We start from the raw sequence: 18,452 nt of genomic DNA on the forward strand, positions 1-18,452 counted from the left end.
TTTACACAAATGGAGGCTATTGGTGTTCTGAATAGTTTTATGTCAACTTGATACAAACTAAAGTCATTTGAGAGGAGGGAACCTCAGTTAAGAAAATGCCTCCAGGGGCTGGAGAGATGACTCGGTGGTTAAGACCATTGGCTCTTCTTCCAAAGGACCTCGTTTCAATTCGCAGCACCACATGGCAGTTCAGAAAGGTCTGTAATTCCGGTTCCAGGGGTTCTGATACCCTCCCACAAGCACAAGTGCAAGGCTGGACACCAATGTACATAAAATAAAAGTTTTTAAATGCCTCCATAAGATCAGGCTGTAGGCCATATTCTTAATCAGTGATTGATGGGGGAAGACCCAGTCCATGGCGGGTGGTGCCATTCCTGGGCTAGTGGTCCAGGATTCCATAAGAAAGCAGGATGAGCAAGCCGTGAGGAGCAAGCCAGCAAGAAGCACACCCCCATGGCTTCTGCATCAGCTCTGGTCTCCAGATTCCAGATCTGACTGAGTTCCTGTCTGTGGTGGACTAGGATCTGGAAGTGTGAGCAAAATAAACCCTTTCCTCCCCAAACTTGCTTTTGGTCATGGTGTCTTGGTTAGGGTTTTTATCGCTGTGAAGAGACACTGTGACCATGACCATGGCAACTCTTATAAAGGAAAACATTTAATCAGGGCTGGCTTGCAGTTCAGAGGTTTAATACATGGAAGAAAGCATGGTGGTCCATAGGCGGACACAGTGCCGGAGAGGAGCTGAGAGTTTACGTTCAGATCCGCAGGCAGCAAGCAGAAGAGTGAGACACCGGGCCTGACTTGAACATCTGAGACCTCAAAGCCCGCCCTAGTGTCACGCTTCCTCCAACAAGGCCACACCTACTCCAAGGCCCCATCTCCCAATGGGCCTATGGGGGCCATCCCTGCTCAAACCACCACAGCATTTCATCACAGCAAGAGCACACACCACTGAACCCAGCCCCCTTCCAGCTCCAATCCATCCCAGACCCAGGGTCCTTCCAAACACACACCCCGTGATGGTTTGCATATGCTTGGCCCAGGAAGTGGCACTATTAGGAGATGTGGCCTTGTTGGAGTGGGTGTGGCCTTGTCGGAGTGGGCTTTAAGACCCTCATCCTAGCTGCCTGGAAACCAGTATTTTGCTAGCAGCCTTCAGATGAAGACGTAGAACTCTCAGCTCCTTCTCCAGCACTATGTCTGCCTAGACACTGCCATGCTTCCCACCACGATGATAATGGACTGAACCTCTGAACTGTAAGGCAGCCCCAACTACATGTTGTCCTTTGTAAGACTTGCCTTGGTCATGGTGTCTGTTCACAGCAGTAAAAACCGTAAGACCTGAGACAGGGGCAGATCCATCTGCTTATGAGCTCCTGGGTCTCTGCATCATTAGAGCCAAGCCTGCTGGTAAGGACAGTAATCAGTAATGCCTATGGACCAGTCCCCCAGCCCCTCTCATCTCCAGTCTTGTCAACTGATGCCATGAGAAGACTGGCTCTCAGCTCCTAAAAGCTAATGGCTCCTGGATTTGATGTATCTCATACCAGCTGGCTTTCCATGTGTCTCGCAGGCCTTATCACGTGACACCCCAGAAGAGAAGTGCCTCTCCCTCCCCTTTGTCCTCTCCTCTCCCCCCCCTCCCCCTCCCCCCCCCCTCCCCCTCCCCTCCCCTCCCCCCCCTCCTTCTCTCTCCATAGAGGTGTCAGCAGCAGCTTCCCTAGCCCAGGTAGAGAGAAGAGGTCCAGGCAGGCCCTGGGAGTGGGTATGAGCACCTGCCCACACCTCAGAGAGAGTCTGGGGATGGCGCCTCACAGCTGCTGCCCCCGCAGACTGCAGTCAGAGAAAACTATGCTGGCCAGGACAGGGAGGGCTGAACAACCCCATTGCAACGCCCCAGTCACCGACTCACACTCCAAATCCACAAGCCAGGAGGCACCTAGCGTGTGTGTGTGTTTGTGTGTGTGTGTGTGTTCTTAGAGTGTGTGACACATACCTGAGTATGCCGAATTCCTCTTCCTGGAATAACACTGATGCCATTCCCACACATAGATGGCATTCTTACAAGTGGCTTTAGCGCATGCGCTTCCTTCTCTTTTATGTCTTGAGACGGGATCTCACGTAGCCCAGGCTAGCCTCCAACTCACCTGGTAGCGAAGGATGACTCTCCTACCTCCACCGTCTGAGAGCTGGGATAGTAGGTGCAGCTACCGTATGCCCCAGAGCGTGCCTTTCCACAAGGGCAGACAGAAGGTGTGGCCAGCTATGTGTGACCACAAGCTGTTCCCATAGCCAGGGGTCCCTGGGATCTGCATAGCAAGAGCTGAGCCTAGAAACCATCTAGCAACAGGGATGCTGAGATGCAGATGGGAGACAGCAGTATTAGCAGGGAGAGCAAGGGATAGGCTAGACAGGCTAGCAAACCCCGTGCCTGAGAGCCTAGGGCAGGAGGGCTGTGTATTCAAGGCCAGCCTGGGCTGCGGAAAGAAAGAAAGAAAGAAAGGAAGAAAGAAAGAAAGAAAGAAAGAAAAAAAGAAAGAAAGAAAGAAAGAAAGAAAGAAAGAAAGAAAGAAAGAAAGAAAGAGGAAGGAAGAAGGAAAGAAAGAAAGAAAGAAAGAAAGAAAGAGAGAGAGAGAGAGGAAGGAAGGAGGAAAGAAAGAAAGGGAGAGAGGAAGGAAGGAAGAAGGAAAAAGAAAGAAAGAAAGAGAGAGGAAGGAAGGAAGAAGGAAAGAAAGAAAGAAAAGGAGAGAGAGAGGAAGGAAGAAGGAAAGAAAGAAAGAAAGAAAGAAAGAAAGAAAGAAAGAAAGAAAGGGAGGGAGAGAGAGAGAGGAAGGAAGGAAGGAAGGAAGAAGGAAAGAAAGAAAGAAAGGAAGGAAGGAAGAGAGAGAGAGAGGAAGGAAGGAAGGAAGGAAGGAAGAAGGAAAGAAAGGAAGGAAGGAAGGAAGGAAGGAAGGAAGGAAGGAGAGAGAGAGGAGGGAGAGATAGAAAGAAGGGAATGAGGAGAGAGAAGATGCGTGGAGGGAGGGCAGAACCTAGGAGTATGGATTCTGACCCCAGGGGCCTCACAAAGCTAAGTTCTCAGCATCCAGTCTGCAAGCACAGGTTTCCCAGCACTGAGGCTTCTATGGTTCAGAGCTGTCAAACATCAGGCCGAATCCATCATCGCGAGAGACACTAAGCCACTGGTGGAAGCTCAGAGGGCCAGGCTGACCCTCCAGAACCTTCTAGCCAAGCACAGCATCTGCAGAGTGGGGTTGTCAGGGTCAGAGACCTCCGAGAACAACACGGAGGAGGTGTGACAGCCAGGAAGCCTCTTTGCGAAACGCCTTGGCCACAGACAGTTCATCAAGTCTGTGAGTCTCTTAGAGAACACAGAACTGAAGTTTAAAGCACCCTTGTCCCTCTTCAAAATGACAGATCCTCAAGCTGGGTTCTAGGGTAAAATGGTTTCTGGGTGCAGGGGTGGCGTGGACGTTACAGTAGTATCCTTTTTACTGCTTTCTGAGTGGATTTAAAGGCCAATCCCCAAGACAGAATTCAGTCCCGGTACCGTTTTCCGGGCCAAGAACACATTGCTGGCTGGGTCGTAAGCTCTAGGGGAGCATCCAGGACTATTATTCTGAAAAATGGACATAATGATAAACTTCCCCCTAAGTTCTTATCGTCACACTCACAAATCAGTGTGTGAACCAGCAGCTCACTCTTCAGTGACAGGTCGCTGAAAGGACGGACCAGGAAATGGGAAAATAAAGAAGATGGCAGGGGTTGGGGATTTAGCTCAGTGGTTAGAGCGCTTGCCTAGGGAAGCGCAAGGCCCTGGGTTCGGTCCCCAGCTCCGGAAAAAAAAAAAAAAAAAAAAAAAAGAAGATGGCGAAGTTTGGGGTCAGGAAGTTTTGTACACGCTGACAGCTCATTCCAAGCAAGTTTATTACATACGCGCCTTATATACAGTTTGTGAGTGAGAGATGGGACAGAGTCCGGAGGAAGCTGCCTTACAATGGACGAAAACAGGACGCTAATGGAGCAATAGTGCACAGAGGGAGCACAGGCTATCTCAACTGTATCACACACAGACCAAGGGCTCGGTGGCCTTGACACTGACAACTGTACCCCCTCAACGATGGAGAAGAAAGTTGAGTTCTCAGGACCTGAAACCCCGAGGCCCTGGCCCCAGACCATCCTTGAACTTGCCAAATACCTTCCTGGATTTAGAAGACGGACTACACTCCTTCTCCACACATCAGGGCCTGAGGGAAAGTCCCGGACCAGCCTGGCCCTCTACAAATGAGTAAATCTCTGGGCCCTCATCTGAGAAGCCTCTTTCAATAGATGGTGATCAGCACAGAGACCTACAAGAGGTCGGGGTACAGAGTTAGACGCTGTGGGATGCTTGGCTATGAATGAGACCAAACACACACACACACACACACACACACACACACACATCTACCTCAGGATTGGGGTATCATGGTGGAATTGAGGGGACAGAAAGCAGAAAGACTGGACGAGCCAGAGGGAGTAGGCACCTGCCCCAAAGACTACACGAGGTGACACTGGCTTAACTGTGTGCACAGGGCCTGGACCAGATGAGGCCAGCCAACATCCCAGCTAGGATGTGGGAGGGGACCATGGATTCCCGCCCACCTGTATTGAAGGAGCTCTTAACAGATGGCTACAAAAGGAAGGCAGTTTTCTTCAGGGATGCAGCCCCTGAGAGACTGCCCATGATTGCGTAGCTAGCCCCATGCCGATGCACACACAGGCATGGACTCAGTGGGTTTGGGGGACGGGAAGGGTGCGCATAGGATGTTGGGAGGGGAAAGTGTTGATGGAATATGGAAGAAATTGAATGGTTAGGAATGGGGTTAGATTTAATAAAAACATATGTCATCAAGAAATAAAACATTCGGGCTGGAGAGATGGCTCAGCGGTTAAGAGCACTGAACTGCTCTTCCAGAGGTCCTGAGTTCAATTCCCAGCACCCACATGGTGGCTCACAACCATCTGTAATGGGATCTGATGCCCTCTTCTGGTGTGCCTGAAGACAGTGACAGTGTACTTATATATAATAAATAAATAAATCTTTAAAAAATAATAAAATCATAGACAAGAAAATGTTCTCTGAAGGAATGGGGAGCAGGTACCTTGGAAGGGAGCAGGAGAAGGGGCAGACTCTGTGGGACAAAGGAGGAGCCTTTTGTGGGCAAGATGGTGGCTGGGCATTGTGGGTCAGAGCCGGGGACTGTCAAGGGATTGATCGATGTGGAGGCCAAGGCCATAGCTCAGGCAAGAGGCTTCACTTCACAATTATCTCTCATGGGCAGTTCTGCCTGGCCCTGACAAGGCACTCGGAGCTCAGAGCCCCTCTGCCCTACTCCAGGCCGCGTGCCCTTGGCGAAACCCGAGGGTAAACCCTGCAGCTGAGGCCACTCACAGCTCTGCAGTCCCCGCCAGCTCCCCCGAGTCTGAGCGGAGGGCCGGGATGGCTGGTATTTCCTCCTTCCATGTGGGATGTCTGGAAAGGGCTGGCTTGCTTGGCAGTGCTCGCACACTCAGGAATGCCAGTCTTGGCCTCCTCCAGAATTCCAGCACCTTCCAGAACTCCTGGATCAGCCTGGGGTTTGCCGTTTCAACACGCACACACACACAAAAATGGTGTCTTAGAAACAGGGCTTTCTCTTAGAAATGGCAGAGGAGAAAACAGGAAGCTCCCATTGCTCCAGGGGGCTCTCAGGACCCCTATCCCAGAGCTCAGTAACAGCAGTGAAAGTGCCAGGATCCTTATACCGCAGAGACCCAGCCTGGGCTTGAAGCAGACATCATCAATCGATTGAAGAGCTTCCATTTCCCCATCAAGCATCAAGCCAGGCTCCCTAAAATAAACGCACCTGCCATTCCTTTGGCAAGGAGTCTCTTGAGGGGTGGAGGGGGTGTGAGGTGGACAGGAAGCAGAGACTGCAATCAGGCCTTCAGCTGCCAGCAGCTGTGTGACTGTGGATGGGGACAATGTCCTCTCCGGGCCCAGCATCCCTGTGTGTGAATGAGTTGGTTGGGGCTGGAGGTCCCCAATGGTCCCTTCCAGTCCCTGGTGACTAGGTTACCCTAGCCAGACATATATATATATGACCAGACATATACACACATATACACATATGTAAACATATACACATATACACATATATACATATATACACACATACACACATACACACATACATACATATACATATACAAATGAATTCTGGGAACTAGGCAGTGTATGTCACCCCTGCCACAGCCAGGGTGGTGCAGTCACACACTTCCATGAGTCTACTGGTAAGATTGTTAATATGGAATATATAAAATATAATTATATATTATATGGAGTATATAATATATATTATGGAATATATAATATATATTATGGAATATATAATATATATGAAATATATAATATATAATGAATATATACTATTATATATTCTAAATAATTATACATATACATACATGTATACACACATGAATGAATGTATGTATGTATGTTGGAATCCAGGTCCTGTGTAGTCACATTTGATGCGATCTGGAACTAGGAAGTCACCGGCTGTCAACCTTGGGATTCAGACGCTGTTTCTGACTCAGACCAGCTGTGCTCAGAGAACAAGCCAAGATCCTTCTATCTGCAGATTTCCTCCTTCCCTAAAGGAGATGAGGAGTCAGCAAGGCTCAGTGTCCAGGGTCCTCGGCTGTTCTGTCCTTAGCAGCACGGTGCAAGAGGACCTCCGAATGCTCCCAACCCCTCACTAAGGGCAGCCAGGGACCCGGGATTAAGGGTATTTTCCAGGGGGCTGGAAAGATGGCTCAGTGGTTAAGAACACTGACTGCTCTTCCAGAGGTCCCGAGTTCAATTCCCAGCAACCACATGGTGACTCACAACCATCTGTAATAGGATCTGATGCCCTCTTCTAGTGTGCATGAAGATAGCTACAGTGTACTTATATTCATAAAAAAAATTAAAGATTGTTTTCCATAAGATGTCTGCATATAAATGCACTATTCAGAACTTAGAACATGGGCGACTAGGAGGGAATACATCCAGAAGAATGATCACTACCATTCCGAAAAGCTGAGGTCGTGGTGATTCTGAGACCCAGGGAAGGTGGCCACTGGGCAAGTCCTGGGGAAGTTGTGGGTGAGCATCAAGCTCTGGGGAGATTCCCCCATGGGGAGCCTGTGGTGGCACTGCTTGCCTTTGAGCAGCAACTCTGCTATGTTGGGAGCTAGGCGCCATCGACTTGTGCAGTCAAGTACAGTCGGGTAGCATCTGGAGTCTGCGGGAGCCCAACAGCTGCAGACTTGGCAGCTCTTGACCGACCCTCTGCAGGAAGACGGCCCCACTCAAAGACTCCTTCAGCTCTTGGCCCGGAGAACTTTGTTGCCTTCAAGCACAAAAGCTGCCATTGACCTCTGGCCCTGCTGTCTCAGGACAGAAGTCTTACAGCTGCTGTGCACAGCACAGGCTTGGAGGCTGATGCTCCAACCAGCTGCCACCTGCCGAGAGGTAAGGCAGGTCCCCCCACCCCTGCACACCCCTGGTACCAGTGGGGCAGTTGTGTGAGGACCACGAGACGCTGGTATGGTGTGGAAATCTCATCCAGCAGGAAGGTTGGGATCTGGGGCCCTGAGGTTAAAGAGGATTGATTTCCCAGACTTCCGGAACTTTGGCTGGAAGGGATCCTTGGGGTGAGCATCTCTTGCAGGAAGCTATGGAACGGCCCCAGGGAGATGACTCGGAGAGGAAAGTGCTTGCATGCAAGCGCTGGGACCTAAGTTCAGATCCCAGCTTTCCCACAAACATTGTGGTACACCAGTGCATGATGGTAGCCACAGCGGTGGGGATGGTGATGGGTGGATCCCCAGAGCCAAATCCTGAGTCCGGGTTCAGTGGATGAATGAACTTTGAGATGCTGACTTTCACATCATGCAAATGATGTCCCCATCCAGATTTCTGTTCATGCGTGGTCGGGTGTCACTCACCTGTAAATCCAGCACTTGGGAGGGGGAGGCAGGAGGATCAGGGTTTGAAGCCAGCCTGGTCTACATGCAAACTTTGTCTCAAAAACAAAACAACAACAACAAAAAAACCCTCAAGAGGGGGTTGGGGATTTGGCTCAGCGGTAGAGCGCTTGCCTAGCAACCGCAAGGCCCTGGGTTCGGTCCCCAGCTCCGGAAAAAAAAAAAAAAAAAAAAAAAACCCTCAAGAGGCTGGAGATGTGAGCAGTTAGAGCCCTGTACGGCTCTTGCACATATTTTTTAAAATACACCTTTAATCCCAGCACTCAGAAGTCAGAGGTTCAAGGCCAGCCTAGTCTACACAGTGAGTAGGACCCCAGGACAGCCAGGGTCATGTAGAGACCCTGTGTCAAAGATAGATAGATAGATAGATACATAGATAGATAGATACATAGATAGATACATAGATACATAGATAGATGATAGATAGGTACATACATACATACATAGATAGATAGATGGATAGATAGATAGATAGATAGATAGATAGATAGATAGATAGATCACAGATAGATATGTAGATAGATACATAGATACATACATAGATACATAGATACATAGATACATAGATACATAGATAGATGATAGATAGGTACATACATACATACATAAGATAGATAGATAGATAGATAGATAGATAGATAGATAGATAGATAGATAGATAGATAGATAGATACATAGATACATAGATACATAAATAGATACATAGATAGATACATAGATACATAGATACATAGATATATAGATACATAGATAGAAAATAGATACGATAGGTGGGTGGATAGATAGATTGATTCAAATTAACAACAATAAAACTAAATAAAACCTTTTTAATCCTTGAGCAGAGAACAGAGATGTAGAAATGAGTCTCCTCCGGGGACACAGAGGACAAGATCCTCTGAAAACCATGGGTCACCCTTTAAATGTGGCTACTTGGGGAACAGTGGTTAAGAGCACTGACTCCTCTTCCAAGAGGACCCAGGTTCAATTCCTAGCACCCACACGGTGGTTCATGACCATCTGTAACCCCAGTGCTTCTGGCCCCTGTGCAGCCAGGCATGCATGCAGCGCACAGCCACGCAGGCAGGGCACAAAAGCGGTTCTGTAAGCGTCTGGTTTAGAGTTTCACAAATAACATTTATTGGCTGCATTCACAACAGACTCGTGCGGACATTCGTACCAGCCCCCCTTCAACTAGCAGTCACGTGACGGTTCCTAGCTCAGATTGGACCACAGGCGCAGATCTTGTGTGGAAACAGCAAGTGTCACAGATCCTCCCGAGCTGAGGGCTTCCCTTGAGGAGCATGATTTGGACTGACGTTCTTGCGGGGGATCTTGACAGTAGCTGAAGACTTCAATTCAGTCCCAGAACAAATGACTAGAAGCCAAGAGGAAGGCAAGGTCTGAGAGCTATGCCCCAGGCTGAGCCCCTGCTGTGCCCCAGGCTGAGCCCTCACTGTCCCTGGCACGGGCTTGCCAGGAGCCTCCACAGTAAGGATGGCATACAGCAGGGTCAGGAGATTGAAGCTAACGGGCAGGAGGAGACCTCAGTCGTGGAGTCTCCCACTACACCCAGGAACTGAGCAAGTGGACTGGGGTCAGGGCTGCGCCCGATTCCCAGCCGTGAGACCTGGTGAGCCTCTGACGTTCAGTCCTCACTCTCAGGAAGGGAGGGGACACCTAGTTCTGTAGAGCTGCCTAGGCAGTGAAACTGGAGCTACACAGGACGCCAAGGCAAGCGCAGGATAATGGGGTTGGGGGAGGGCACTCCATTGCACCATCATCCCAGGGAAGGCTCTGAGCCGGACTCACTGCCAGCAAGTGTCCGCTAGCCCAAAGGGGCAGCCAGGCTGTGATGAGAAGGTTCACGGGGCTTCCCACATCCCAGCTGGACACGGGGACTGGGCCAGCACTGCTGACCCAGAGCAAGCACTTCGAAGTCAGGGGCAGCTCTGGGAAGAGTGCTGCCACCATGGTGTCTAGGGCTTAATGGCCCTTCAGTAAAGGACGTAAGACAAGTCTAGGGTAAGGTGCTGGTGGCAGGGACTCTAAGGTAATGAGTGAGTGCGGAGTCCAGGCTCCCCCCTCCTCAACTCACCGAATGGCCATGATGGCCCTCAGGACCGCCTGCAGCAGGGTCAGGAGATTGAAGCTAACGGGTAGGAGGAGACCTAAGCGGCCAGCGTGCGGCTCATCCACCTGAAGAGCAGGCAGCTCCTCTTGATAAAGGGCCTGGAGCCGCTGCCACTTGAGGAGCAGGTGCTGGTCCCCGCAGACCCGCCAACAGCCATACCATCTGCTTGAGTCCTGGGGGCAATCTGGAAGCAAGAGGAACATTGTTGAGGAGAGGGTGGGACACCAGCTGGCCCCCAGAGGGTTCTGATCAACAATTTCCTTCCTTCCTTCCTTCCTTCATTCCTTCCTTCCTTCCTTCCGTTCCTTCCTTCCTTCCTTCCTTTATTTTTGCAGGGGGGATTTTGCAGGAGGTTCAAGACAGGGTTTCTCTGTGTACCCCCTGGCCGACCTGAAACTCGCTGTGTAGACCAGGCTGGCCTTGAACTCACACACACACACACACACACACACACACACACACACACACACACACACACACACAGAGTAGCTAGCAAACAACCCTCTGTACAGCTCCAGGGTCTACACCTCCCCCTTGTGGCTCTCACAGGCACTGCAAGCACACGGCAGACACACATGCTGGTAAAGCATCCCTGACGCTGACACATGTGTACACACATGTACCCACACTCGGAACACTCACACACACGTGTGTGCCACGCTCTGCCAGCAGTCTCCAGCATGCAGTGCTTACTGTGCTCCTCCCCCATGCAGACTCGTCTCCTGATCTTCCTTTCTCCTGCCCTGGGAGCGCCCGCACCCTAGAGTACCACACTGTGGGACCTGAGTGTGCGCGTGGCTGGAACAGTGACTATCATGTAAGCCTACCACGCCACTCAAGCTGACTCTGAGCACCTTCTATAACAAAGGCTCCCACCGTGCCAACGTGTGGACTTCCTGAACCCCTTTAGTATCTCTCAGTAAGCTTCAGTCAATGCTGGATCCCCTTGATGCATTTTCCCCACACTACGGATGCACTATTGAGAGAAATATGAGCCCTAATCATATCAATGCAAAAGACGCTTAATACGTAGCATAATAGATACAGTTTCCTTCTGAAAAATCCCACCACCAAAGCATGGAATGGGAAAACATGGAAACATCTTTTGCAAGAAAAGTGTAAGATCAAAAATGCGTCTGAGGTTGTAACCCAGCATGCGAAAGGTACACTGAGCTGGAAGAGGGGACAGGGAAGGGGACAGAAGAGGGGACAGGTTATCCTCCTGACCCTGTCTCTGGCCTCCTAGCACAAAGAGGTGAGAGTCTTGCCCAATGGATTCTGTAAGTCAACTGAATTGAGGGCCACAGTGAAGCACCAGCCATCCCTACTACAGGGAGGCTGAGGAGGAGCACAGTTTGAGCCTGAGAGTTCACGCACACCTGGGGCAACACAGTAAGGTCTCATCTTGAAAACAAGACAAATAAATCAAATAAAACCTCAACTACAGAGTATGATTGGAGGGGGTGGAGAGACAGCTCAGAGGCGCAAGAGGACCAGGGTTCGAATCTACACTCCAGGTAACAGTGCTGCTTCTGTGGGAATGGGGCATTTTTACCCATTTAAGAATATGTCCGTTGTTGGCTACCCATTTCCCAAGCACTTCTCATCCTTTCCCAGAAAGCTGTCCCCACCCGAGACCCTGCACAGGGGTTTTCTGTGCAGAGCAGGCACAGTGGGGCCCAGAAGGACCTGACACCAGACCAGAGCCTGAAAGCATCTTCAAGATCAAGCCCAGGACACTGGGTACAAAACCATAAGTAATGTAGGAAGTCTTATTCAGAAATCTGAGCCACGAACGGTGTGTGTGTGTGTGTGTGTGTGTGTGTGTGTGTGTGTGTGTGTGTGTGTGTGTGTGTGTGTTTGTGTCTGTGTGTGTGTGTGTGTGTGTGTGTGTGTGTGTGTGTGTGTGTGTGTGTGTGTGTGTGTGTGTGTGTGTGTGTGTGTGTATGTTTGTGTCTGTGTGTGTATGTTTGTGTCTGTGTGTGTATGTGTGTGTGTATGTTTGTATCTCTGTGTGTGTGTATGTTTGTGTCTGTGTGTGTATGTGTGTCTGAGTGTGTGTGTGTATGTTTGTATCTGTGTGTGTGTGCTGCCTGACACGTATGTGCATATGATAAATACATGTTGTCAACCATGAATACAGGAATGCATACATACCAGGTCACATGCATGAGCATCTGAACACACTGTGCAGCACACACAAACACAGGATTACATTGTATAATGTGCACACACACAGCAATCACTTGTGTGTGAATCGCATGATTCAGGAGCCATCACACCAGAAATACACACCAGTTCAGAAGTAAACACCTACACACCCCAGACGATGAATAACAGAAGCTCATAGCCTAAATAAAACCACTTTAGGTGTCATCGGCCCCGGCTTGCCACTGCTAAGACTGGTGACTGGTCTGTCTGGGTCATTTGTAAAAAGGCAGCAGGCAGCTGGTGATGCCTGGCTGGGGTTGGGAGTGGCTGCGTCACCTGTGTGGCCTTGTCCCACCCCCTTCCCACATGGCGTGGAGTTACCTGGAGTGTCTTTCACATTCTCCAGCCTCTTCGCTACCTAGAAGATGACAAAGTAGGTCAGTATGTCACCTAAAAGATGACAAAGTGGGTCAGTATGTCATCTAGTGACCCATGTCTGTCTGTGGTGTGTGTGTCTGTTGGGGAGTAATCAGGACTTGAGACCTCAGGGCAGGGGTGCTGTGGCTCCCAACTCAGGACAGAGTTCTTTGTGCTGGAGACAGCTTGCTGCTCAGGGATGGAGAACCCCAAAGTGGAAGGCAGGAGGAGGGGAAGACAAGACTTCTAACTAGTCCCAAACACTGGGAAGGTCCTCTAGGCTGCAAGAAGGCTGGATATGGACAATCCAGGCCTCCTGGTCTGGAACTACTACTGTGGGGATGCAGGTGGTTCTAGAGGAAGGAAACCCAGAGTCACAGCCCCTCCGGAACACCGCTGCAGGACTCTGGACAGGGGCAGAGGAATGGGTACAGGGCATGGAAGATAGAAAGAGGGAGGAAGGGACAGCAAGGAGGAAAAGATGCAGCACCCTGGGTACCGGATGCCTCTCACCCATCCTCAGAGAATGGGGCCCACACTTCCCAGCAGCCTCTAGGAGATACAACCTTCCACCGTCACCATGGTTGTTAGGGAAGAGGCTCTTGGATTCCTCCCCTCTCATTCAGCCCTGTCTCACACACACACACCCACTTACCTTCTTCTGTGACCTCAGCCCCTGGGGCACCCAGTAGGGCATGACGGCCCTGTCCCTGGGCATTGGAAGGCGGCCCCCAAAGCAGTGGCAGGAACACCGGCACGACCTCATGGCTCTGGGGACATAACACCGCATCATCTTCGAGACCTACCAGTGGACAGTGGGAAAGGGTCGAGGGGGCACCAGGTGTGACACCCCACACCCGTGGTTACAGGACTCGGAAGGCAGGTGGATCTTCGAGAGTTCAAGGACAACCTGGTCTACAAAGCAAGACTGAGTCTTTAGGTGTGTGGGGGAGGGGCGGCTATAGCCCAGCTATTGCAGTCCTCTCCTCGCACACACAAGGACCTGAGTTCGATCTCCAGCACCATCAGGTGTGTAGGGGCCAGCAGGATGGCTCAGCTGGTAGGGACACCTGTTGCCTTGCCTGCACACCTGTGATCAAGCCCTGGGACTCACAGTGGAGAGAGAGAAATGACTCCTGTAAATGTTCCTCTCATTTCCACACATGCCCTTGACCTATGTGTGTGCACGCACACACACACACACACACACACACACACACATACACATACTACACACACATACACACATATGCACACATACACATACCCAGAAAGAAAGAAAGAAGGAAAGAAAGGAAGGAAGGAAGGAAGGAAGGAAGGAAGGAAGGAAGGAAGAAATTAATTTCAAAAGAAGCATGGTATTTGTGGTCGTTTGAATGAGAACAGTCTTTACGGGCTCTTCTGTTTGAATGCTTGGTCTGTAGCTGCTGGAACTCTTTGAGAAGAGTTAAGGGATGTGTGATCTTTTTTTTTTTTAAAAAAAAGTTTATTTATTTTTTATGTATATATGAGTACACTGTAGCTGTCTTCAGACACACCAGAAGAGGGCATCGGACCCCATTGTAGATGGTTATGAGCCACCATGTAGTTGCTAGGATTTGAACTCAGGACCTCTGGAAGAGCAGCCGGTGCTCTTAACCGCTGAGCCATCTCCCCAGCCCGGGATGTGTGATCTTTTCCCTTTCTTTCTTTATATTTTATTTGATTTTTTGATTTTTTGAGACAGAGTCTCTATGTCTCTATGGCTGGCCTTGACCTGCCTTGGCACATTGTCAGTGGTGAATGAACAGTCTAGGAGCCTGTGGCAGGGGCGGGGGTGACTGCCCTTGTGTGGCTCTTTCTGAGTTCCTGTTGCCCTGGAGGAGGATATGGGCTGATTCAAGGGTGTCAAGGCCCTGTCACTCGGCCAGCTGCTCCCGGTGACCATGATCCCCACAGGAGAGAGGCAGGTACGAGGGATCTTGGAGAACACTCCAGACTTAGCACACAGATCACATGAGTGAAACTCAAAAGACCTATGCAAGCCAAAGCAATGGTTTAGCAGGTCAGGGTACACAGCCACAAAGCCCAATGACATGAGTTTGAATCCCTGGTCCTCATGGGATGGAGGGAGAACCAACCCCATCTTCTGTGGTCTTCTGATGGCCACAACTATACTGTGGTACCACATGTATACACACATATGTATACACACAAGCACACATGCATGCATGCACACACACATATACACACAGACACACATGCACACATGCATCAAAAAATATGTAGAAGAGGAAGGAGGAGGAGGAAGAGAAGGACAGGAAGAAGAAGGAGGAGGAGCAGGAGGAGGAGGAAGAGGAGGAGGAGCAGGAGGAGGAGGAAGAGGAGGAGGAGGAGCAGGAGAAGAGAGGAGCTAGGGAGCTGGTGGGTCGGTGGGTGAGAACACCTACTGTGTGCCTCTGAGGACCTGCGTTTGGATCCACAACAACCTCACGAAGACAGGCATGGCTGTCTGACTGTAAGCCCAGCATTGGGGTGGAGACCGGCAGGTCCCAGGAGCTTGCGGACAGCCAGCCTAGCAGGAACAGCAAACATCAGGTTCAGGGAGAGGCTGTCTCAAGGGAACAGGACAGAAGACACCTGACAACATGCTCGGCCTCCAGATCTATCTGTGTGGGTGCATGTGTTCCCCCAACACACACAAACAAGCATACAACACATACACTGTACATGAACACACACACACTACACACACATACTGCACACACATACTGCACACACATACATACACACACCCTGCACACACATACTGCACATACATGCATACACACATATACTGCACACACGCACACACACATACACAAACTGCACACACACATATAAATACTGCACACACACATACTGCACACACACATATAAATACTGCACACACACATACATATATTGCACATACACATACACACACACATACATACTGCACATACACATACACTGCACACACATATACATACTGCACACACACATACACTGCACACACACATACACTGCACACACACATATACATACATACTGCACACACACATACACATACTGCACACACACATATACATACTGCACACTCACATATACTACACACACACATACACATACTGCACACACACATACTGCACACACATATATATACTGCACACACATACTGCACACACACATACACTGCACACACACATATACTGCACACACATACACATACTGTACACACACATACTGCACACACACATACACATACTGCACACACACATACACTGCACACACACACATACTGCACACACACATACCGCACACACACATACCGCACACACACATACTGCACACACACACTGCACGAACACACACACATACTGTACACACACATACTGCACACACATAATGCACACATACACACTGCACGAACACACACATATATACACTGCATGCACACGCACGTGTGTGCACACACACACTTTAAAAGAAACAAGGGGGGTAGAGAGAAGAAGAGGAAGAACGTGGGTGGGGACTGTCACTCAGGGGAGAACACTTGTCTAGTTTGTGCAAGCCCCAGCATAAAATCAATCAATCAATAAAACCAAAACCGTATCCCAGAAACTTGGTCATAGAGTGACTGTGACTTTGATGGGCTCTGGACCAGGGCAGACACTTCAGTCATAGAGTGCCTGTGACTTCGATGGCTGTGGCTCTGGACTGGGACAAGTGTCCTGGCCCTAAGTGACGGCAGTCAAGTCGCTCACTTACCTGCTTTCGTGGTCTCAGGGACAGAGGCACCCAGTAGGGCAGCAGTGCATCAGCCCGGGGCACAGGCAGGTGGCCCCCAAACTTGGCATAGCATTGGCAGCACACGCACTCCTGGAGAACAGTGCGGAGGCCAGGGTACACCTGAGCAAGACACACAGAGTGCACAACTTAGCGGGGTACACCTGACCGAGACACAGACAGAGCAGAACTAAGCAGGGGCACCCGAGAAAGACACAGACGGAGCAGAACTGAGTGTGAAAGGCACTTGTGACAGGCGTTGGGGGCAGCACCGAGAGGAAGGGGCAGGCACTCAGGTCTGCCTGTGACTCAGACCTGTGGCTACACGGCTGTTTGCCGGCATGAATCTGCAAGCCAGGTTGTGGGCAATCCTGGCCACTCACTGTGAGCAAATCTGTCTATGGAAGACTGAAGCACCTCGAGGCAGGGGGCATCTCCTCCCTGGCAAACCTGTGGTTTTCTGCACGGACCACGTGTTAGGACCACCACCCCCTCTAGGGGCAGAGGAAGATGCTGATGACTGGGGCAAGTCACTGAAGGGGCTCCTGGAGGGACTAGTTGGGAAGATGTGAGACTACACAGATATATGGGGACAGAGAGATGACCCATATAACCACATGCTTCTGGGCGGGACCCAGCCTGAGACTCTCCTCTCCCTCCTCTCACCCATAGGAGGGGCAAGAGGCTGAGGGCATTTCCTCACCGACTGACCCGTGATGCACACATCCTTCCCAAAGGTCTGAAACGAACTCTTCCTAGAAAAGACAAACGCGTGGCTGTGAAGGTTCTGAGCTCCGTGCAAACTGCAGGCTGGGCACTGCTGGCCCTTGGCACTACGCTCAGGGTGGAGAGGTCGTCCTTCTGAGCCCGGGAGGTGTTTCAGGGAGACAGAAGGGCAGGCTCACACACATTATAACTTTCCAACTGACGTGGGACCCTGTGTTCCCAAGCCAACCTGTTTCAATACACTCCAGCTAGAGCCTGGCTTGGCTCTCAGGAGGGTACAAAGGCCTGAACCTCATTGGGTTCAAGGGCTCAAGCCTCAAGGGCTCCATTGATCCCCGTGAGGCTTTGTTGGTTATAGACAGACTTACTGCATTAAGAGGGAGCTCATGTCAAAACTGTCAAAAAAACTCAGTAGACCTGGTGACTTTGCCTCAAGGAGGACAGGGCAAGACACAAGGGCACAGAGAACAGATTGGGGGGAGGGGGCGCAGCAAAATAAAGGGGGGCAGAGAGGGCAGAGTGGAACAAAGGGGGACAGAAACGGGTAGAGGGGAGAGACACAGCAAGACAGTGTGCTTGGAGTGACAGTTACTCTTGCCAGCCACATGCTGCCAGGATATTGGCTGTGTGAGAGTCTCTGACACGCAGATGTCAAATGCTGGGCAAAACAGTTTCTGCAGCAGGTGCCAGTTTGCTCCACGTCAGAAAGTGCTGCCCCCTAGTGGCTTGATACAATACTCCCAATCATTATTGTCCGCTTTGTTATCTTGAGGTAACCACAGCGATCCTCCTGCCTCATCTCCCTATGTGCGGGAATCCCAGGAGCGTGCTTGGTGTGCCTTTGCACTCAGTGCTCATGGCTGATAACTGAAAAATAAGTCACGGGGGCTGATCGGCCCAACATCTGGTCTGCCCACAGTAGCCCAGCCTAGAGGTGAGGTCCAGCTGGTCTCCGAGTTTAGTCACTACAGTGTCAGAATCCTTGGAACTGCCTGCTGGGACTAGCGAGCGCAGTTGGTCTCCTTCTTTGCTGAAAGAGCTACCCTAGTTACCACAGGAAGTCTGGGTGGTCACCTGGCCTGGGAGAGAAGCCCGCACAAAGGAAAGGAGAGGGCTGAGGGAAACCCATCAGGGACCGCAGTCCGTGCAAACCTGGATACAGCCATGCCTGAAGGCCTGCTCCTGACAT

The 18,452-nt window shown here is 50.5% G+C and overlaps 1 protein-coding gene across 1 annotated transcript; it reads right to left on the bottom strand.

The window, feature by feature from the left end:
• Positions 1–9,338: 9,338 nt before the first annotated feature.
• On the bottom strand, positions 9,339–18,452 carry C17H16orf95 (chromosome 17 C16orf95 homolog). The gene is made up of 7 exons (XM_032887326.1): positions 18,416–18,452; positions 17,249–17,292; positions 16,520–16,660; positions 13,407–13,553; positions 12,716–12,752; positions 10,148–10,367; positions 9,339–9,427 (listed from the first exon to the last, which is right to left on the bottom strand). Exons 1-7 carry the CDS (start codon positions 18,450–18,452, stop codon positions 9,409–9,411), a joined length of 645 nt encoding a protein of 214 aa, XP_032743217.1. The 3' UTR covers positions 9,339–9,408.

The sequence above is a fragment of the Rattus rattus genome, chromosome 17, assembly GCF_011064425.1.
Source record: "Rattus rattus isolate New Zealand chromosome 17, Rrattus_CSIRO_v1, whole genome shotgun sequence".
NCBI lineage: Eukaryota > Metazoa > Chordata > Mammalia > Rodentia > Muridae > Rattus > Rattus rattus.

Bases quoted from the DNA above. Each gene is read 5' to 3' on its own strand.
- C17H16orf95 (XM_032887326.1), bottom strand. From the start codon at position 18,452: ATGTCAGGAGCAGGCCTTCAGGCATGGCTGTATCCAG. The intron at 17,293-18,415 runs GTTTGCACGGAC...TGTCTTTTCTAG, and splicing joins TCAGGCATGGCTGTATCCAG to GAAGAGTTCGTTTCAGACCT. The intron at 12,753-13,406 runs GTAAGTGGGTGT...GTCATCTTCTAG, and splicing joins GGCTGAGGTCACAGAAGAAG to GTAGCGAAGAGGCTGGAGAA.